The 24,093-nt window shown below is 35.5% G+C and overlaps 1 protein-coding gene and 2 long non-coding RNA genes across 3 annotated transcripts in view; 2 read left to right on the top strand and 1 right to left on the bottom strand.

The window, feature by feature from the left end:
• LOC139982813 (uncharacterized) overlaps positions 1-24,093 on the top strand; it is an 890,000-nt gene that overhangs the window by 522,386 nt on the left and 343,521 nt on the right. The window contains exon 44 of the mRNA XM_071995913.1: positions 22,832-22,867. Within this exon, the coding sequence (XP_071852014.1) occupies positions 22,832-22,867 (36 nt within the window). The remainder of the gene's footprint in view (positions 1-22,831; positions 22,868-24,093) is intronic.
• LOC139982835 (uncharacterized) overlaps positions 1-24,093 on the bottom strand; it is a 204,976-nt gene that overhangs the window by 139,518 nt on the left and 41,365 nt on the right. The window lies entirely within an intron of this gene.
• Positions 7,961-19,347, top strand: LOC139982836 (uncharacterized). The gene is made up of 3 exons (XR_011798394.1): positions 7,961-8,336; positions 12,483-12,532; positions 13,734-19,347. It is a non-coding gene; the product is annotated as an uncharacterized lncRNA (long non-coding RNA).

Genomic DNA, 24,093 nt, shown 5'->3' with positions numbered 1-24,093 from the left:
AACCGATAAATCATTTTCAAAAAATGTTTTCCAAATATGAGAAAGCTAATGTTGTGTTTGGCAGAGAAACGATTTTGTAATCTTCTAGGATGGATATTTCAAATATACTTTCAACAGTGCAGAACATGACGCCATCTTTGCAAATGCAGATTACGACATAACCCACGCTCCATACAGTTCCTACAGTAACCATAACAAAAAAAAAACCGTGTTTGAATACAGATTAATTTCTTCCTTAATTTTCTGTAAAATTTCTTATAAAGTACATGTTTTAAAGGAAATCGTTGAGCCGTCATATATGTAGTGCATCGATGATATTGTTGTTTATACATCGTGCTGACCAGCTCCAATGCAAAGCATGTTCACATCAGGCTACTCTCATGTTTACACTAATCGGACTGTTCTGCGAAGCCTAAGCTTCTTGGTACTATTTTCTGCTCTGACATCGATTCCGCCAAGTTTCATCTTTCGATATTCTAAATACTTTTCAAGCTTCCTATTACTGTCAAGTTGATCTGTGAATTTTGTTTCAGCAATATCAAAGAACGGTTTATGAACTGTGATTTGAGTGTGAGAGTAATTATGAGCAACGCTATATGTACGTACCAACTGGGCATGGTAGGTTGTATACGTACGTTCGCGATGTGTACGTAATATATAGGCAATCACCTGTGCATGTACCAACGAGAGTGTATTTCTGCGTAAATGGGAGTGCTAACTTCAAGTCGCTCGTTTTGCCTATCTGCAAGCACTACGTCATTCAATGATTGACGTCAACCTAATTGATGCGTTCGAATAAAGGTGCTTTTGGTGAGAAACTGGTGACTTTGAAAGCCAGATTTTTACAAGAAGGAAACGTTAAATGGGGACAATTACGTCAGTACATTAAAAGTATGGTCATATAATATTAATACATGGACGCTTGGAAAGTAGGTTGTTACAAATAATATAAATTTACACTATATGGAGCATATCTGGAATATGCTCTCTTCTAAAAAATTCAAATTATTATAGTCCTACATTTCCGAATAATGCATTAAGAGCAAGCTATCAAAAAAAAAAATCACAAAGTAGGTAGGCAATCAGGACTTGAAATTACTCCGTATGTTGTGTGTAAGAGACAATGAACATACTAATATTCCAGATACTGTGTTAGCAAATGTATACATAAAACGTGTAGAAGCATGAAACCAGTTATTTAAGAAAAACTTCAAAATATACTAAGGATATTCCACTCGTATAAATCTCCTTTAATTAACGTAACATGTTAGGGATATTTAAGTCATCCATGGTTGTATTTTATTTATTATGAGTGAAATAGGATCAAGTAATTAGTGCAATGATTTGTATATGAATGTTATGAAGTACGTCTGCTTACATGAAAGTTACAGTAATAGTTGGTAGTCTTACCATGATTATTCAACAACAAATTAAGTAAGTGCTTATATGCTAATTAAGCAACATTTATCACAGGTTTTCCTTAGTTTTCAAGTAAATCGATATAATAACATTTTATTGGATCCTGTCTTGCGTCATCAATACCTGAACAGATAAACGCATAATAAGCGTCACAGTAAGTTCTCGAACAGACATGCGCACAACAAGCTGCACCACCAAGTCAAATATATTCATACTGAGGTAAGCCTATATAGGGACACATCCACATCAACTCTCAGACTGGGTTTTGTTTTAAGTACTGTTGTTCTAAATTACTTCATGGACCTTTTGAGGAAATCTTACATCTGACTCAAAATACTTTAGTAACCAAACTGAGCAGCGAAGATGTTATTTAAAACTTATTTAAAGTTTAACGGTCATTTGAGATTAGCAGAGGTCAAAGTCTGCCAACATGAGTTAGTGAACAGACTAATATTCCAGATACTGTGTTAGCAAATGTATGCATAAAACGTGTAGAAGCATGACACTAGTTATTTAAGAAAACTTCAAAATATACGTTGTGGTCAAGTGGTTAAGGCAGTGGACTTGTGATCTAAGGATTGCAGATTCGAGTCCTGGCCAGATCATTGCGTTGTGTCCTTGGGCAAGGCACTTTATCTCCATTGCCTCTCTTCACCCAGGTGTATGAATGGGTACTTGTAAGGTAACTTGTAAATATAGTTGTGTGCGCCGGCTTGTGGCTGCACCCTATGGGAAGTCCTTCAGGGGACACGTGGATGTGGTGCACTGTGGTGTCCCAGGAGAGACTGATTGAATTGTGCACACTTTGGTGTGTGGGTGTGACAAGTTACCAATGACCAAGGGTTAAGTTGTAAAGTCATGCGAGGTGGCATTAGCCTCATACAAGACTATAAACCTTCACTTTAACTTTAACATTGTTAAACACAAATTCTCAGGAAAGTTTGGATGTATGTCAAACTTTGTATGATGATTTTGAGTCATAATAATTAATACCTTAGCCTTATCGTGTTAGTTAACTTCAATGGTTATTCAATGTCCTATAAAGAGAGATCTGTGGAACTTTGTAGAGGGTTATCCTCTGATATCAGATTCCTTAAAATATTTCACGAAGTACGTCACTGATTTTTCATGCATTTTTTCATCTCTGATTATTTACTATAAGATAGGTTGCCAAGTAGGATCAACTTTCAAGAATGTCACAAATTGCTCCATTGTTTGTTTATTACAAATGTTTTCATCTAAGAATTATGTTTGCTTGTCGTTATATCCAGTGATATCTTAATGATCAATACTTTACCGATTAGTAATAAAATAGCATAAAAAACACTGCAGTTAATTTGTATGTAAATAAAAGTAGAAGTTTAATTTTGATATATTTTATTAGATCGATAAAGTCACTGCTATAAGTCCAGGTTGCATTTTTATACAATGTTAAATTCAATAAATTCTCATTTAATTACTAGAGGCTCGTTAAGCAACTGGACCACTTAGTCTGACACAGGTTATTAGGTCACCTTATACAGATGCACCACAGAACACAATAATTAAGTAAAACAATACCTATGACGTCGAATGACATATCAAACTATTACAAATTTGTCATTGACAAATGATATTGTATGTCAGCTATTAACAAAAATTATGTTAAAGTTGAGTCATAATAATTTTAAAAACTGTGGATAACATTTAACGTCATCATTTAATTTACCTTATAAAGCAGAGATTTAACATATTGTAAATCTGAATATCTTGAAAACCGGGATAGCTTTATAAACATCACAAGCAATAAAATGTTTCATTTCCCTGAATAATAACATATCTATACTAAGATTATACCTAAATTAATTATTTAAATTAATGAAGAGTAATGTAAATACATACAAACCCCTCTATCTCCATCCCTCAACATTATTTCTCAAACTCGTACACATTGTACCCTCTTTCATTGTTCTGTGTTTAAAAGACACACCGAGATTCCCATTATTAATGGTGGAGTGACGTCACTGCTGATGATGTCATCATTGCTCAACCTCAAAGACAGAAGTAGTTAGTGTAAACAACACATTTGCCCACATAGAGTGAATGTGTGGTTATATTAGACAGATGTGTGTTTAATAGCTACTAAATTATCTTGTGAGGAACAGCTTAGAGAGAGATTCAGAGAATATGTAGTCAAAGTCACATAAGTTTTTGCATTATTTAGAATGTTCGAAAACGTTGATATTTGGACAAGTCACTAAGTGAATAAAACTTTAATTTATAATTTCATTTTCGGACACTCTCATAATTTATTCCTGCCCCCCCCCCACCACTCTCTCCACTTTTCAAAGCGAGGTATCAGCTGTCACCTACACCGTGTTCCTACACCTATGATTGATTCTTAGTAGAGTTTAAAGAACATTAAACAAAACAAATCTGAGCGTTAAACAAACAACCTTCCTTAACCGAATTGGAATGCTCTTAGATCCAGCAGTCCTCTTAAATGGAGACTGGTTACGTGGTTATGAAAATGTTTTTTTTTTTTTTTTAATTACACAATTTAACTTAATTAGGCTATTTAAACAAAAAAAAACCTTTTACTTCTTTTTTTTTCAATTTTTGTTAAACAGTGTTTAATTATGAATTTCGTGATGGGTGATGACGTCACTGATGTTGGGTATTCTCTGATCAGTTCATCATCTCATGGATTATCATTCTTGATCTGAGAATCGAATACTCAACTATCATGAATTGATTTCTTAATTTCAATATCAAATCAATATTCGTTCCTATTTTAGTTGTTTCACATGTTTCATGTAGGATTAAGGGGTTAATCAACGGTCTAGCGTGCGTTACTCACAGGATTAATGCATAATCGGGGGATAATGCAAGCGATGCACGAGGGCGGAGCCCGAGTGCATCCAGCGATAGAATTAACACCCGGAGTGCATTAATCATGTGAGTAACGCACGCTAGACCGTTGATTAACCCCGTTCATTCATACACTACCGTTTATGTGGGGGAAAATCATAAAACAAAACATTTTTGGTTACATATAACTAAAGACTTATTAAAGTGATGCCCCGTAATTTTACCGTGCGTTACTCACAGGATTAACCACGGTCAGCTGACCTGAATGGACCAATAGGATTTAGGAATCTTTACTAAGTATGAATGAATATTGTATAATTGATCAGTTATATTAATGAGAAGATAAACATTCTAACCTGATTGGTTATGTAACTAAGATGATAATGGTTGTAAACTGATCAGGTATAAAACCGAGATGATAATGATAGTAAACTGATCGGTAATCATACTGAGATATCATGATTAGAAACTGATCAGCTATATTACTGAGATGCTAATGATATTAAACTGATAAGATCAAAATTAAGGAATCAACCAGATTGATTACTCAGCTGATATGAAGTTATCATCGAGAGCCAACATAAGGCCGGTGAATATATTGATGGTTTCATTCTAGACCAATAAAGATTAAGAATGCATTTATCATTAACATATCTCTCTTTTGTGGTCTTCATCAGTTTGGAATCGTATCGGCGTTTTCCTGTATCGTCGTCTGAATCTACAAACCGGTCAATGGCAGGTAAAGAGATTGTTCACCTTTCATTCAGCTATTGCTCATAATGCAAGTCTGATCAGCTTGTTTACGTTATGCTGCCCTAGCACTGTTTTCAGTCCCCAATAAGTGTAAATAAATCAATAAAGTGATACATTATCTGTGAAGTTTACGTGTTGCTGGTAATATTAGAAGTTCCGATGTAAAGAAAGAACTTTCAGACATCTTCCCGCTCCTACTTCCAAGGGGTGGGGGGGGGGGAGTGTTGAGAGGGCGGATGGAATCTTGCGTGCGGACATTGTCTAAATGAATCTCATTCAGCGCCTTACAACGCTTAGTTCTATATTGACACACCCGTACAATGTCCATGTCAGTTTGAGACCGTTGATTTTGTAAACATATAGATATCTTAAAGATTGACTTTTGGACAGGCTTGCTATGTATTGTACAATCGTTTGACATATGCCGTTTTATTAATATTCGAGGTTGTGAATTTGCATCGAATAAACTTCACGTTTATTCTGAGATGAAACCGTCATGTTGAACAGGTCTTGTTAAGTTTCTTGTTATTTTTATTTGTTCATCATAACACATGCAGCAGTCGTTACAGTCCGTTTATTAACTAACCATGTATCTTACTGTAGCAGCTCCCTGGTTTTAACTGGTCATAGTTAGGTTTTTAGATGTTTCGGTTGGTGTGTGACGTGGGTCTTCCATGCATGATGATAACACTTACAGATATATAACTTTAAATTGTTGGTCTTGTTTCAAGTAATTACTAATCAAATTTAATTTAACTACTTCTATGGTATTTAGCAAATAATATTGTTCAAATGCACAGAATGGTGATGAGAAAATTAGGAAGTTAGTAATAGGAACAGATGTATCATGGGAAATTTGACGCTAAAAACTTATTGTAAGTTGGTTTCTATACTCTCGCATTGTTTAACTCAAAAAAAGTGGAGAATTAAGTCACTGGGTAGACGTTTTAATAAAATTAAATAAAGCTTCATGTTACGTAATAGGTTATATCTTTGACCAATCCATTTGATATACAAACATAACTGGATACTCCTGCAACTAATTAAGAGATCTAGGTATGTTGTTTCAAGCACATGACTGTTATTTATACTAGTCAGGTATTTATCGTTTAATCAGATTCAGACAATACTGTGTCCCACAAATTAATTGTCATGTTTTATTTGTTTGTTTCCAAACCTCTAAATGTTCTGCCTACTCTCATCTTTCCCGGTGTGATTTTGGTGAAATAAAGTATCACTTTGTTTTCTAAGTCCTTATCTTTCCTTTTACGGCCAAGTTTGTTACCAGCAGATTGTAGCAAAAACAAAACAAAAATACAGAAACTAGAAATGTGTGATGTGGTGATCTCCTTTTGAGTTAAATGTTGCTAATATATTACCTTTGTTCCTCCAGGCAATTTGAAGGATCACTTGCTTAAATGATTATTTATCCATATTAGTGTATACGTGACTGACATAAGTGTGTCGGTTTAAGCAGGCTTAGATATAATGAAAGGACGGATCTGGTTTTCACACATGATTTTGGTCATTTGTTCATATGAAAAAAGGGGCACTGTTTTATTACTGGCATTTTATGGGTTTTATGTTATTTCATTTATTTTTTCTTTAGGGCGGGGGGGGGGGGGGGAATATTGTATTTGTGTATATAAGAATAAATTAGAAAATAGAAAGAAACTCTGTAGTATACTGTGTAGCTCTACTAACCAGCTTGGTTGTTCTGTTGTACGGATACCATGGTAACCAAAACATATGCAGTATTTTTTGTAATTTGAGGTAATTTCCATAAATTTGATGCACTTAATGTTAAGAAAAGTTACCATAAAAATGACGTATAAAGTCAAAGGTCAACTGAAGGATCGCATTTAAGGTTTCCACTGAACTTTCAAGAAACCTTTTCGGTACCACAATGTGCACTGACAGCACTATGAATAGAGGGCAGTGTTATGAGAAATATTCAAAAAGGCAAAAAAAAGAAGCTGTCTGAACTGACAAAAGGTGTCCAAACATTCGTGTTCCTGTTACTTCCTGCTGTTGGAATAGACACCAATATACATACATTAGAGGATCTCGAAGGACTCAGGGCCCGGGGGTGGGGTGTGGAGGGAAGGGGTGTGGTGTGGAGGGGTGTTCTTACTACGGTATAGTTGGTACATGGTAATGCGTTTATTGTTTATAATTTATCATTGGCTAATTGTCATATATTTGTTATTTGTTATATGTTTGTCTAAGATGAAACATAGAGTGAGGCAAAGTTTGAATATGCCCTATAGGGAAATTTTAACATACGTTTACCATTTTACAAGGCATTGTCTTGTTGATACATGTATACCGTTATGGGTATAATAGTTTAAGGTAGGGTATAATGTTTAAAATTTGAACAAAATCCTTTCAATGTAACTCAATGTATTGAGAACAAATTGCAATGTGTACTGTATTTATACTGCAATTTTCATATTGGCTAAAGGATCAAAGCAAGGGTAGAAATATTTATTCATGAAATAATTTCTGCAAACTTCACAAACAATTACGCACGTGGCACAGCAAATTTAGAAGAAATTATACTATTGAGAGGTTAATCAAGTTTTATGATATTTCATGAAATTTGTCAACGATAACATATCTACACAGATCTGTATTTAAACTATCGTTATATTTCCTTGTTACTGCTCTTTGAAATTTTATCTTCCGACTGCATCTCCCAAAGGTTCATGGATATTTCATTTATCGTATCTATTCTTTTTCTGATCATATAAGATGGACTGGGGTGGGCTTAGGGAGAGTGACCAATATACTGCTTCATGTGAAATTCAAGGTTTTGCATTGTTTGTACATCCCATCGATTCAACAACAAGAATTTTATAAATAATTATATATATGAATACTGCCCTCTTTTCCCCTTCTCGTCATCTTTTCTGTCGTCCATATAACCACCTGACCATTTCAGTGAGAAGCTCAGCATTATGACGTCACTCAGTGTTTGTTGACGTCACTCAGTGTTTGATGACGGGTTTAAACTAACATCGTCTTTCCTATAAAGCTGATGTTAATATTCATATTATTAAGTCCGTGTTTCGGTATACAGTGACGAGTCTGTCTCCTACATTGACTTTAGTGTGTTCAATACAGATGTGTGTTTACCTGCCAGGAGTAGTTTACTGTGATATTTGTGAAGATATATCCTTCTAACTTATATATATTTGTGGCTTCGCCTTCAAGTTATTATATTTTCTTGCAATTAAATTTAAAATCTCATGAACATAATATTTTCTTCCTTTCAGGCCGGTGACGATGAGGGTAATCTACCAAGAGAAGAGGTAAGAGAGACATAGATTAATGTTCATGTTAATTAGAAACGGTAATTTATTAACATTTAAAAAAGGGTGTTAATGACAGTGGAACAAAGAAATATGATAAAAGAGTATTAGACATTTTTCTCATCAGGGAGGAAAGATTTATAATTGACGGGTATCGAACAGGGAACTTAGATAGGCCAGTTACAAGTTTATATCTCGTAATGATGATAGCACTGTTCTCAATGTCAAGTTTAGATACGACCTAAATAATCTTCCTTCCGCACACACAGTCAAAGAAATGCTAAACGAAGAAACAGATAGACTTTTAAATACTACAAGGTTTAGTCGGTGTTATGGTGTGTTGCACCCCCCCCCCCCCCGACAGATGCATAAGGATTATTTTATTTCATTCTGCTGATGTGTAGATCATAATTCGTAGATGATATTTTTATATTTCTTACAGTAAATCCTTTGTTTATTCATTTCTTCACAAAATGTTTACAGGTTTTCAACTGTGAAAGGAACTGAAACAAATTAAGAGTCACTTTTATTGTTACATTAAAAAAGTAATACATTAATTTTCAGATGACGATTCAACAGTGATACTGTAAAGTGTAACAATTTTTCTCTACACAAAAAGGGCTAATTTTAGAAGTCCATACTCAAATCTCCCATAAATCTCAAATCTCCCATAAATCTCTACTACGGTATTCTTTGAGGATATAAAATCATTAGAATCTTTCTATGTGGTCGGGGAGGGATGGGGGTTAGTTAAGTACATTAAATACTGACATTGGAGAGATCAACTGGTCCTCACTGTTGGTAATGTGAGAATGAGTGAGTCTAGGAGCAATATGATTTTCTGGGTTGTGAGGGTATCTGTTGGGGTATAGCATCATTATTATTTATTGTGATACAAGAGCATCCACTGTGGCATAAAATTACTACCTCGGAGCGAACTGTTGTTATATGAGATATAAGGAAACTAGAACAAAATGAACAGTAGATGTTTTAGTGACTGAGTGATGACGTCATACCGTAATCCCTTACAGAGTGGATTAAATGGAGGAGGGGTGCATCAAGTAAGTTCCAGTTCGTGTCCCTTTATATAAATGACATGCCAGCAACGGCGTAGGTAGCTAATGATCTAAGATGATTTGAGATGAAACATTAATCTAGTCGAAACACATTTACAAACAGATGACACATATAACGCCAACTAAGCAGGTTACATTTTGCTTCTTTCTTTGTTTTTACATTATATGTTGTGAAAACCTGGCTCATTCAGCGACCAAATAATGTTCTTATGCAGCTTTTTGTATCGAATAATGTCAACGTTGATCCATAATTCATATAAGAGCTGATTTCAATGCACGTCCTATCTGCCTTCCTATGGCACATTTTTCTCAAATACGACGGTAGCTTACACGTGTAGCTAGAACGTATAAATGCTACATTAGCATGTTATATATACGAAATTCTACTTATGGAATTGGGTGTGTACATACTATGCAGGCAACGGATACGTTGACGTGATGAAGTATTTCTCCTGAAAGGCAGAAAACTAGCGGCTCTTAGTTCCATTGTTTTTAGGCGGAGGGAGGAAGGATAAGTCCGACTAAATTGTTTAAAACTAGAGTATATGTTACCCAAAAGTAAGATAAAACATTTAAGTAAACCCCACCTCATCCCTCTTCAAGTCTTTGGTCCACCAACTTTCTTCGGCGGAGTTTTAGAAGTCACTCATAGTTTAATAGTTGTCATACTGTACATCTTGATATATTACGTCTGTAGACATCTTGGACAAGACTGTAAGGTGTAACCATGGAGATACAAAAACAATATTAAATATACTTAGATCTAAAGCTATTTTCATGTTAATGATAAAGGAAGCAAATTGCCCTTGGATGTCGAGCATTAAACCCTCAAAAACTTCTAAAATATTTTCATAAACAGCGTTCAGTTTCACCCTTCAACGTCCGGATTGCCTTTCATTTTGAATTATGGAACGCTATACTGACACTGAACAGAGAAACTAACAATATAGTAAGAAATAAAAGTAGGTAATTCATGTTTTACGAGACATTCATTTTCATTAATTATGCGACTCATATGGTTAACGTTGGATTCACGTTTATTGTAAAGTCAAAACAATTTTCATTTTGATCCTCTTAGTCCAAACAAAACAAAATATTTGTCTGTTCTTCACTCACTATTATAATCTCTTCAATTTCTCCAATCTCTCCCATCTCTTTTAAAAAACAAAACGAGATCAAGTCTTACTGTTACTTTATGCCTATTACCAGCAAACTAACAGGTTCCAATACAATAGTTCTATGGTAACAAGAGATGCCCGGGTGCAACGTGAAGGGGACAGGAGTTAATTATGATCGCGAATCATTTTTCGGAACAGTAATTTTCTGTCACTAGAGTTGTGTATATTTTCTCATTGAGGACCTGGGATGCATCAGATACTTTTCAAACTTAATTTCAGGAGTATTTAGACTTCGTAGGCAATATGTCTCCAGTAGCCCGGTTCCAAATAGACCACTGACCTTGGGTATTAACGATTTATCGATGATTTGATTATAGTTAGGGAAAATAAGGCAACGCTAGCCAAAAAGACTCTGTCTTTCGCATTTAACGCTTAAACTGTTAATAGTCTTTCACACTATAATATGCATTTATAATTAACGCCTAAACTGTTAATAGCTTGCCACTGAAGATAAAACTAATAATAACACAAGTTCCGTCAAAACAAAATATAAAGCAGATCCCGGTCTGGCATGGTCAAGAGAACCAACTAAAATTACTATCCCATTAGATTTCAATAATGATCAAATTATTAAAGGTAAAACAGTATGAACGTCAGATAGTGACACGGACTACCCAACAGTTTACTTTACTTTCACAGAAATGATTCGATTGGTTTCAAAGTTCTAGAGGAAGAAGGGACAGGGGTGGGTCCAGCTGGGAATATGTTAACCACTTTTATGGAACAAACTCAGTTTACCTTCAGAATGAAGTACACTGGTCATTTAAACCCCAAACGAATGCTGCAACCTTCACCAACACTTGAACTTTTACCTTTCTATTGCATAATCACATGAGTCAATGTCCAATTTGATTTGTCTCCTACATTTGTAAATTCTTTAAGAAAAGCCCAGAATGAGAGATGAGTGACCTGGGTATGCTTCTGTAACTATTAAATTAATGTTTGAAGGAATTGTCGAACTTTCATAATGATTAGAATGATAAACCCTGCAGCTAAATTGAAAATGGCTACTCAGGTTGACGGGATGGCTACTCAGGTTGACAAATGTTCTACCCTTTTTATACCTTACATTATCGATTTATATATTTGTATATCATGATTGTTTGTATTTTACTGTAAAGCGCCTTAGAGCAATTTCTGATTGGATAAGGCGCTATAGAAATTTTGTATAATAATAATAATAATGATCAGCCTACAGTATAAACAAGACGGAACATTTCCCTGCATCGCACCAATGTGTAATAGTACATTGAGTTGCATTGATTGAGTCATCGTGATATCAAGGGGAAATCCCCTGAATAGGTCATTTGATGGTTACCGGCAGGGAAGAGGATGGGGTGTGGAGATAAGGGAACTGATTCTTGTTCAGTAATCCTATTTTACACAGAAATCACTTTTACAGATTGGGAAATGATTAGATCCTTGAGTTATGAGTCAATAATTGTTAACATAACCTATTCATTTTTGTTACTTATAAACTTATTTTCAATATTTCAAGCAAACAGTAGAACTTTCCTATAGAATCCAACCTTAACAAATCAGTCCTATCAAACATGGAATCAAAGCGACCACAGCATTATAGTGACCATGGTTTCATGGGTTTAGCCTTCATGTGTATATCATGTTCAGTACTAAAATATTCGCAGGACGTACTCGTTAGAAATCCCTAAAATAAGAACTGAAAGAACTGAAGAACTGAAATAATAATGATAAACAGGACAACAATTTTCACGACATTTGAAAACATGCAAAGCGGTTTAATGTAACATGAATCGATTTATCTGAAATAACACTTTTAATACGGATGCATATGATGAATATTTACAACACTTAACTTTGTTTCTGTGTTACCTCATTCATATTCATTACCTATACTTTTTCTTCTTATTTAGGGATTCGATGAGAGGAGTTATCAGGAATGCCTGGCAACGTTCAACTTACTGTAAGTCAATACAGCTGAATACTCTCTACCTAAGTATTTACAATTATATTTGTTAACAGTAATTGTCTGCTACTTTTAATTGTAAAATCTTAAAATCTTAGTTAAAAATGTCCATCAGTAATCAGATTTTTATTACTATATCTGTGATTTTCTAATCTTATATGGTCACTAATATTATCTGCTTCAACTGTAATTGGTTTTATTATATTTTGTAATAACCACGCTGATCCCTGATTAAATACATGAAGATGAGTGATCAGTTCCTTCCAATAACAAAAATAAGTGTATCTGTTCATTATTGCGATAATGTTAGATGTACACAACCTTCATTTCCGCTGCTTAGGCGTAAGAAGGCGTAACTTCAAAAAGATACATTTATTTATCTGCTAACGATTAGTATAATCCCACCCTTCCTCATTATATTATTAATTTTACCGGTAAAATGAGAGATTATCGTGAGCCCTCCTTTAATACTAGCAGGGACAAAACTGTCAGTAAACATTTTAAAGTTTAATAACGAAACGACTATGTGTGGTATGATGATGTAACTCAATTGATGACACACAGAAAATAATAGATTATACTGGAAAAAAAAGAGAGCTAAATCTGAGCAAGGTCATGGTGAGGTGGAATCAGGAATGAGAGAAATGAAATACAGATTATTAAGGATGTCGAGGTCAGCTAGGTCACAATATACTATCAAGGTCAGCGGGTCACAATATACTGTTTTCTAAAACATAAAAAGCATTATCTTGTTCCATTTGTTACCTCCAAATTTGTCTTGTGTAACAAATTATCTCCTTTTCCATAAAACCAATAATTAGGGGAGTACAGTATACTAACAGAACAAATAAATTCCTTCGTTGAAGTGTAGAAGAATGTTAATGCGCAATTCATGTGTAGACCTACCTACGAGGAAAGGCATTGGAGAGGTTGCCCCATTGATTGTATGACCAAAGAGGGCATGGTCATTCCGGTCGGTTGCTTGTATCACAAGTCGCGGTGTTTTGTTTAGCTGGCTGGTTTAATTACTTTTTGGCTCGTAGTACTACTGGCGCTTTTTTCCGGGGAGTGGGGGGGGGGTTGGGAGGCTTCTGTGCAGGTATTACTTTTCTTTGTTCTGCTAATGAGTATTTTGCTCGATTCATTAATTAAGATAACAATATTAACTAAAAAATATCATTTTATCTTTATATTACAGCTCATTGTAAAATGCATGATCATCTGAGCTGCCAATCATCAGCAGGACTGTGACGTCATTCACTCTATTCTCAAAACGATGGCAGTCATTTCAGTGGGAAAGGATCTGATAAAGAGTTTAGGTTGTAAACTGTTAATATCTCCCAAATACTACAAACATCGCAAGATATAGAGCTCTAGTATAATACACATCCAACTAGTCTAGTAAGATTGTGACGCCATCATATTTCTGTCTTCATTAAAGGTTAACTTGATGAACACTGATAACTCCAAATAATACAAAGAAGTGAAATTTGAAGGCAGTTGTGTGTTTTGAAGGATTACTTTCAGCAGAAATTTAATTTCAAGTTTTAAAGTCTATGAACAAAAGTCATGTTATTAATTTGTCTACAAATGTTCTGACTTTCTTCAGATATTCAACTTTAAAATATGCTGAATGCCTCTTTAATGCTAATTTGACTGTGACATAGGCTTATCAGTGCAGGCCTAAAATTCAATGTTAAGCTATTGTTTCATAAATTTTATTGTTACTCCACAAAGATGATAAAATATTTTACTTCACATTCAAAGACGAATATCACACCATATGTCAGTGTAAATTGTGTAGAGCTTTGTGTTGTATTGAGGAACTGAAATAACTGTCTCAGGTATTAGATTACATAGTCCAGTCACTTTTACTGATGAACTCAGCTGTTTAAAGTAACATGTCTCAAAATTAAACAAAATGTTAAAGTAAAAGCAGCCTAGAATAAAAGCCAGTGGTCTACAACATAACAACATTAATGTTGTGATTAAAGTCATTATTTAATATGTTACATCTTCAACTACTTAATTGTGTGCGCTTAAGTGTTAAAATGTAATTTGTTAGGTTTTGTTAGTCACATTGCTGTCGTTTGGGGTACTAGAGGGGTTTTCTGATGGGAAACTAAATGTTATGTTGTGACCATGTCTGAATCTGACGTATACGCTGCTAAGGTTTGTAGTGACTGTACACTATCTTCTATTGAGAGTCATCAACCTCAATTTCGCCACCAACTGAAATAGTATGGTGACGTCACTAATTACCAAGTTGAAGAAATGACAACCAACACATTTACTATTTGTGTCTCTTGAATTTAACTCCATGAAATTTAAAACGAAACGATAACAGAGTAGTAGATGTTACAGAGAATTAGTCACTATTAGAAACGCGTCCACTATTGATTAAGATATATTACCCACCTATTAGGCGGGTTTAACCACAGGTAGCATACATAATTTAAATGTGATGCTAGCGTTTCCTTTTCTTTTCGGAGAAGGGATGGGGTGTCTAGTGGATTCCTTCTCCATCCTATCAAGAGATTAGGTTTGTAAACTGTAAATAACTCCAAATACTACAAAGAACTCCAAACAAAGATTTGATATCTTACATGATCATACTAGCTACTTATTTTGTTGTAAAGTGTACAACAAGTCATTTCTTACGTTTTATTACCCACATTTCTGTCCACAAAAATACTTTCTTTCCTAACTCTAAATTCAAGCCAAAGTCAAATTTGCTAAGAGCCAATTAAACTACTAATGACGTCATCCATCACCCACTTCGTCATCAGTATAGGAGACTATATATCTCTTGGATGTCAACTATTGAGAGAGGGAAGAAAGAGAGCACAATCCCTATCTTACTCTTAGTGTGTATGTGAAGAGGGGGTGGGGGTAGGGGTGTTAGAGGGGTTAGACGTACCCACCACATTGGTGACCAAGTAGATGTTATAGTAGTTATTTGCACCACCACCAGAACGCTAATTCGTAGAATTGGAATTAAACGGTAATGTGCAGTATTTTTTATAATTTAATTTCCCATCCCCCCCCCCCCCAATATGAAACAAAGTCTTCGTTACATGTATAAATAAAAGAATGGTTTGTTCCACCTACTCGTGTGTCCCTGGTCAGGTATTGTTGGTGACCTGCTCTCAGCCTCCACTCACTCCTAGGTGCAGGGTATAGCAACATCCTTCATTGGTCCAATTGTTTGTAATGATATGATTCATGCCAAATCCAGATCCCTTTCACACTACCCCCCCCCCCACCCACCCTGTCAAACGCTTTACTACTCAGAACAATAATTAAACTCCTAATTGTGTCAATAGCTTTAAACTATTTTTAAGCAGACATTTTTGGAATAGCCTACTTTGGTTCAAATCTGTACATACTGTATCCACGTACACTCGGTAAATAGGAGTGCGTGATTCAACTTTTTCTTCGTACTTCCTTTTACTGTTTGTGCTAGGTCTGCATTTCTTCATTTCTCTCTGTTCCTTTGTATTATCGTTCTTAACACGTAGACAATAAGATGACGTCATTGCTACGTCATATTATGTGATTTTAAATAACAAATGTATATTCTGTATATTAAGTAACTGAGACTTCAATAACTTCATCGATCAATAATTTTCATTCATTCTTTTATTAACATTTTAAGCTTCGCTTTATATTTGTTTTTATTGATTTATTATCTCTGCATTTCATATCATCATTTTACTTTATTAGTATCAACTTTACGGCATATCATATTTGAAGTATTAACTGATCCCATCAGCGGACGAAGAATATAACATATAATAGTTCACCGACAAACAAAAGATATAAACATTTCTATTAGTGTTAACCCTAACATTTCATTAGTAACAGTCAAGCTAAGGATGCTTTGATCGTGCGCAATTAGTTCAATCTCTTCAGGTATGATAACATAACGTCGATATAGGATTTTTAACATTAATAAAGAAATTAATGAGCTTGACAGGTTCCCATTTTTTAAGGCTTTAATGGATATCATATTGTTATTATTAAATTGCTTACTTTAAATTGTTGCTACATTTTGAAAACTGTCTGTTGAAGTGTTCGTTATATTTGACTCAAATGAGACTGTAACGTTGATTATCTTAAAGAGGAAAGAGGAAAATGTACATTAGACTTATTAAAGAGAATCATATACTAAGCATCCTGGTGAAATGTGTATCCAATTCCTACATTGCGTTTTGGAGATATCGATAGCTGAAATTGTAACAGAATGTACCAAAAGTGAACTTGAAGCAAACAGGTGTGATGTCTTAGTTGCACACTGACAGCAAAATGTTTAGTTTATTGCATACAAATGTTGATTCCTTATCAAAGGCAAAAGGAATATATGCGAGAGTGATGGCGTGTATGTGTGTGTGTATGTGACGCTTGGCTTGTGTACACGATATCTCAATAAGGAAAAGATGTATCATGATCAAATTTGGTGGGTGGATAGCACATAGTAAGAGGAAGATCCCTATTGTTTTTGGTGCCCACAAAGGTCACCAAAGGTCGGTTAGATGCCAAAAACCAATATATTAAAAACAGCAATAACTCCCGTTGCCAATGTGCGACATGGTTTATATTTTGGGACAAGTTGTGAACTGGTTAGGGGAACATTTTGAAATTAACGGTCATGTGATCTGAGGTCACCAAAGGTCAATTAATGTTAAAAAACGAGTATTTTGGCGATAACTTGAGAACAGGGTTGGGAGTTGCTTCAATGTAATCCAATTGTTGACCCGCATCTGGGTGACCCTTGACCTCAATTTGACCTCTGGTGACCTTTACGTGTTTTGAGGGATTTTTACAGTTTTGATGCTATTTTCAGATGCCAAAGGTACCTTCTGATCATAAATGTCAATAGGTTTACACCAGGTGACCTTTATGTGTGAAGTTATATGGGGTCAAAGTTTTTCGGTCAGAGTTAGGATGGTTGTACAGACTTATCGTTTTGTTTTTTTGGAATCAGGAGATTAAACTACATCTGAAACCAAGGTTAAAAGGTCAAAGGTCACATTAGAAAAAAATTGTGCTTATTTTGGGAGGAAACGAGCAAAAAAGAAAATGTTTGGTTTTGATGCTAGATTTGGATACCAAAGGTACCTTCCGCTCAAAAATGTCAATGGGTTGACACCCGTGTGACCTTCGTGTGCGAAGTTATATGAGATCAAAGTTAATTTTCAGACATTTAATGCAATAACTCCCAGTTCCAAGGTGTGACACGGTTGATATTTTTGGAGTAGTTGGTCATGTGATCTGAGGTCACCAAAGGTCAATTAATAATAAAAAACTAGTATTTTTGCGATAACTTGAGGACGAATTGTCAGTTTGGGTAGGGGGTTGCTTCAATGTAATCCAATTGTCGACCCGCATCTGGGTGACCCTTGACCTCAATTTGACCTCTGGTGACCTTTTCGTGTTTGGGGGATTTTTACAGTTTCGATGCTATTTTCAGATGTTAAAGGTACCTTCTGATTATAAATGTCAATGGGTTGACCCCCGGGTGAGCTTTGTGTGTGAAGTTATACAAGGTCAAAGTTAATTTTCAGACATTTAATGCAATAACTCCCAATGTCAAGGTGTGACAAGGTTGATTTTTTTGGACAAGTTGTGAATGGTGTAGGGGAATATTTTCAAACTTAGCGGTCATGTGATCCAAGGTCATCAAAGGTCAGCTAATGCTAAAAAACTAGTATTTTGTGGGGAGAAAATGGTCAAAGAAAAAATGTGTGAATTTTTACAGTTTTGATGCTCTATTTAGGTCTCACCAATCAAAAATGTCAATGGGTTGACCTACGTGTGACCTTTGTGTGTGAAGTTACGTATGCAAGTTCAAAGTTAATTTTTAGACATTTAATGCAATTAAATCCCAATACCAAGGTGGTGACACGGTTGATATTTTGGGACAAGTTGTGAATGGGGTGGTGGAACATTTTCAAACTTAAAGGTCATTTCATTTGAGGTCACCAATGTTATCATATCTGTTGACCTGCTTGAAGGTGACCTTATTCTTACATTTTTGACGCCACATTTAGATCTCAAAAGTGCCTTTTCATAAAAAATCCAATCACATTTTGTGATCACAAAAGTGTTGGCTATAGTGTTGGTTACTTTATGGGTACATGTAGGACCACAATTACTTGGACTATTTGAGCCCAATCTTGCTTGATAATATTATGTGTATTGTCATATACCCCAAGCAAGGAACCACAGTGCCCTTGGGCTCTTGTTTGTACTAATATTTAGCATATCAAAGTGGCGATCACATTTTCTTTCTGGGCGACCAGAATTTGGGAAAAATAAAGATCTAGTCGCCACAGGATTTTCCTCCTATTAGTGTTAAATGGGAATACATTATAAAATAGAAAGAAGCACTGTAGTAGTATGTGTTGCTCTACTAACCCGCTTCGTTGTTCTGTTGTACGGATACCATAGCAACCAAACGTATGCAATCACTAGACAAATATGACTATGCCGTATTTTTGTATATTGAGGTTATTTCTATCGATGTGTGCACTTTATCATGTTAGGAAAAGTAACCTTAAAATTATTTATAAAGTCAAAGCTCAACTTAAGGGTCATGTTTAATGTTTTCATTGAAGTTTCAAGAAACCTTTGGGTAACACTGTTTGTACTCTCAGCACTATGAATAGAGGGCAGTATTATGAGAAATATTCAAGAAGACTATATACTGAAGCTGTCTGAACTAAAAAAAAGGGTTTCAAAATATTTGTGTTACTTCCCGCTTGTTTTATATAGACACCAATATGCAGGGCCCGGGGTGGGGTGTGGAGGGGGTTTACTGACTACGGTATAGTCAGTAACTGGTAATGCGTTTTATTGGTAATTGATCATCGGCTAATTGTCAAATTTATTATTTATTTATAACTATGTGATTTGACAATAAGTTAGAGGATAATATATTGCAACGTTCGTGCCTTCCATCCTCTTCATTCCTTATTGTTATTGTCGCAGATGTTGTGGAGATCTGAGTGCACCAAATAATACAGAAACAAAGACAAAATATTCATTTTTAGTGTACCCACGTTTATTACAAACGTAGAAACTTTAAAAAATACACCAGTATGTAAACATAAATATATATCTTTTTACTAAAATGACATGCACTACATAAAAGTCTGTTAATAATTCAAGAGTATGTTGCAGGAACACAGAGTAATATGACTTTACTATGTAAATATATCACATGTATTGGCCACTCCCCTAATTTGCATCTCAGGTTATATATTGACCTTTAGAGCTGATGTTTACTCAATCAGAGTTAGTATTACGAAATCAATACACTCACCTCTGATCTTGCATTCTTGATATGTTCGTCTTGTGTTACATTACAGGCAGGGGCGGACTGAGTCTTTAAACCGGCCCAGGCATTTTTTACCTAGACCGAGCCATTGTTTATTGATATGGTACTTACATACTGATCGCCTTCCTGGGGGGGGGGGGGGGTCTAAGGGGAGGGTTTTTTTTAAGTTAAGGAATGCCTAGATGCACAATGGTGCGATAAATATAATTTTCCAGAAGCAACACTTGATTAAACTGAGGAAAGTCAAAAACGTAAACAAAAATAGATAAAAATATATGTCTTAGACTGGATTTTATTTATTTTTCAAGCATTTTGTTACAACATGCTTCTAAGAATGGAAAACAACCTAAATAAAATCCACTAAAGGATATATGTTCAATAACACAAGCACATGTCATGTCTAAGAGAGTAGGAGCCTACGCAGTTCGCTGCTTCTGGCAGCCACACCATCAATGATATTTTTAGTGTCAAGTTTGGCCAAGGTCCTTTTTTCCACAGACATCAACATGAACGCCTCAAGATGTTCGTCGACGATTAACATTCGTCTAATTTTGATAACCAAACACCCTACTGATGTGGGTCAGTTTTATTCATACATAATCTCTCAGGAATTAGCTACTGAGTGATATCCAAATAATCTAATCAGATTTTACCTTTTTTTTACTTCGTTTTCTGGAGGACGAGGTGCAGATTAATAAAATCTGTATTCTCTGCCAATGCTATGTTTATGTGTCAGAATGCATTGGTCACGGACGGGTTGCCAATAGCATGTTCTTTTGTTACGAACTAAAAGACTAACGAACATGGTGATTTCATGGGCTGATTCCCACAGTTTAAACATTTATTTCTACACTGGCCGTCTGTATTCTATTAACTACTGTGAAAATTGGCTGTAATTTTTACCAGGCTCCACAGCCCACACCTGGCATTGCCCGTGTGGCCAGTCCGCCACTGACTACAGGTCAGCATTAGGTTTGTGTTCAAAATAGTACTAGAACTAGCAGTAAACAGTCCTTCAATAAGAAAAAGTAAGCTGTCTTCCAATATGAAAAGGTAATAATAACACTGCAGACCACTCTCAGTTCCAATCGGTGGCGTTAGAATATGTACGCCAAGCCGTAGTGGAAAGTTCAGATCAGTATAGTGTCGAATAAAATGTCATTAGTAGTAGTATACTGTATTGGTATTGGTAGGACGTCTATGCTTATAAACTTACGAACAGCTGCTGAGCTAGGCTACATTCAAGGGCGTAGGAACCTGGGAAAAAAAACCTCATTTGGAGCACCAAATTGCATTTAAGGCCAGGTGAAAATGCAAAATTATTTACAAAAAAGAGTGGGTGTTGAAGTGTGCTATATTGCACCAAATTGCATCTGAGTCCACCTGGAAATGCAAAAAATTTCCAAACGGGAGGGGGACACCCCCTCCCCTTAGACCCTCCCCCAGGCCGGCTATCAGTCTTCAGCCCCCCCACTCAAAATTACCTTCCTACACCACTGGCTACATTAAAATAATCAACTGAATAACCCGCGAAGCTGCATGGACCGATGGTGAAAGATTAAACAACCGAGTCTAATAATTAGAGCTCGCAGAGCAGTAGCTAATGCACGCGCTGGGCAATGCCCGATAAATAAAAATAAAAGCGCCAAAGTTCTATGCGGTACAAATGTACTAGAATATCTAAATGACTAAAACAGTTAATGTGAGCTGCGAGTAAAGTTTCACACGTTGCGGAGGTCCCAGGACAAGTCCTTCTAAAGTAAGTTAGAGTCCCTGAAACTATTTAGCTAACTGGCAACCTGTTACAAAGAAACTTCCAGACTTTTGTTGCAATTGAATATAACTTGCTACAAACCTTCCAGTTGAAGTCGCAACAGACAAATGCCAAGGGTAACTAAAAATAGGGAAACGATACAACTTCAAAATGCATCTGTTTAAGTTTGTCTAGTGATATGCAAACTACATGTAATAGTCTCATGTAGTGTATAATGTATTGTATTTTAACAAACTCATTTCAATTTAAGGCAATATGTATTGGGAAAATAATGTACGTATTTTTCATTGAAGAAATACTTGCAATGCGTACGGTGTTTATACTGCAATATTTCAATTGACTACATAATCAAAGCTAGGATAGAAATATTTATCGATAACATAATTTTATATAAATTTCAAATACAAATACGCACGTGACACGGTAAATTTAGAAGAAATACACTATTGAGGGGATAATACAATTTAATGATATTCCATGAAATTTGTCAACAATAATATATCTACACTTGTTTACTTGAATTATCGGTTTCCTTCTTTGTTACTCCATTTTGAGATTTTATTTTTCAACTGCATCTCCCAAGCTTTCATGGATATCTTTAAGGGTTAGCTAAATGATATCAACATATCATATAAGATGGAGTTGGGTGGTGGGGAAGGGGGGTATGGGCGGGAGTAACCAATTTACTGTTCATGGGATATTTGAAAAGTTTCCATTGTTTGTACATTCCATTGATTCATCCACGAGGATTGTATAAATAATTCTATCTTTGAATACTGCCCTCTTTAATACCCTTCTCTTCATCTTCTCTGTCGTCCATGGTATCCATCCAATCATCTCAGTGAGAAGTTCACCATTATGACGTCACTCATTGTTTAGTGACGTCACTCAGTGTTATATGACGGGTCTAAAACTAATGTTGTCTTCCCTATAAATCTGATATATTATATCAGGTATTCATATTATTAAGTCTGTGCATCTAACAGTACATGACGAGTCTGTCTCCTATATGGACTTTAGTGTGCTCAATGCAGATGTGAGTTTACCTGTCAGGAATAGGTTACTTCGATATTTGTGAAGATATATAATTATAACTTATGTATTTTTTGCCTCGCCCTATTATATTTTCCTGAACACAGTTTCAACATATCATAATAATTAATATATTTCTTCCTTCCAGGCCTGTGACTATTACGGTAATCTACCAGGAGAAGAGGTAAGAGAGACATATACTCATGTTCCTGTTAATTAGTAATTGTAATTTAGTACAGGCAAGGAGGTGTTATAGTTACCACGGAACAAAGAAATAAGACAACAGAGTATTATACCTTGTTTCTCATCAGGGAGGAAAGATTGATAACCGACGTGAAAAGAACACGGAACAGACAAACCAGTAACAAGTTATATCTCGTAATGATAATATAATAATGATATTTAAATACTACATGGTTTTAGTCAGATGTTATGGAGCATTACAAGTTCCATTACACTCACTCACACAAAATTGGAATATTGTTTAAAAAAATATCAGGCTTCAACACCCCCCCCCCCCCCCTCATCACCGGTATTCTTGATATTTAATTATTAAAATCATTCTCTGCATGGGGTTGGGGACGGGTTCGGGATGTGTGAGGACGCATATACGTATATACGTTGTCATTTAACTGGTAATCGTGGACGATGTTAATTATTGAAATTGAAGAGATAAACTGATCCACTCTGTTGGTAATGCGACTATGAGTGAATATATAAGAGCAATATGATGTACTGTGTTGTGAGGGTATCCGTTGAGTTATAGCATCATTATTATTCATTGTGAGAGCGTCCACTGTGGCATTACATGACTAACTCGGAGTAGAGGCCATTCACTGGGTAATGTGAGCATACCAAGCTGTAGAAACTATAGAAACAATATAAAAAGTAAATTTTTTAGTATCTGAGGGATCAAGTGCACCTGGTAAGTTACAATGAGGGTCCATTTAGACAAAACTGACATGATAGCAATTGGATCGTGCTATTAATCGGTAGCATGTGCTATTAGGATTACAGTGAGAACTGACAATATGTGTAATCCCAACAAATCCAGTTTTCTTTTTTGGGGATTACAATCCTAAGAGTACATGCTACGCTTTATCAGCATGATTCAGCTTTCACTCTGGGACAAAGTTTAAAGATTTACATTAGTTACTGTAAACTCTGTGTGAATTGGTTCAGTGTTAAGACAGGTCGGAACATTTTACTGCATGGTACCAATGCGATGGTATATTGGGTTATATTGGTGCAGTCATAGTGATATGCCGGGAAAATTCCCTGTATAGGTTTTCGATGGTTACCGGCTGGGAAGATGATGGAGTGTAGAGATTAGTGAACTGATTCTTGTACAGTAATCCTGTTTACACACAAGTCACTTTGATAGATAGGGAGAGGATTATATCATTGTGC

This window comes from Apostichopus japonicus, chromosome 16, assembly GCF_037975245.1.
Source record: "Apostichopus japonicus isolate 1M-3 chromosome 16, ASM3797524v1, whole genome shotgun sequence".
NCBI lineage: Eukaryota > Metazoa > Echinodermata > Holothuroidea > Aspidochirotida > Stichopodidae > Apostichopus > Apostichopus japonicus.
This window is presented reverse-complemented; position numbering and strand designations above follow the sequence as displayed.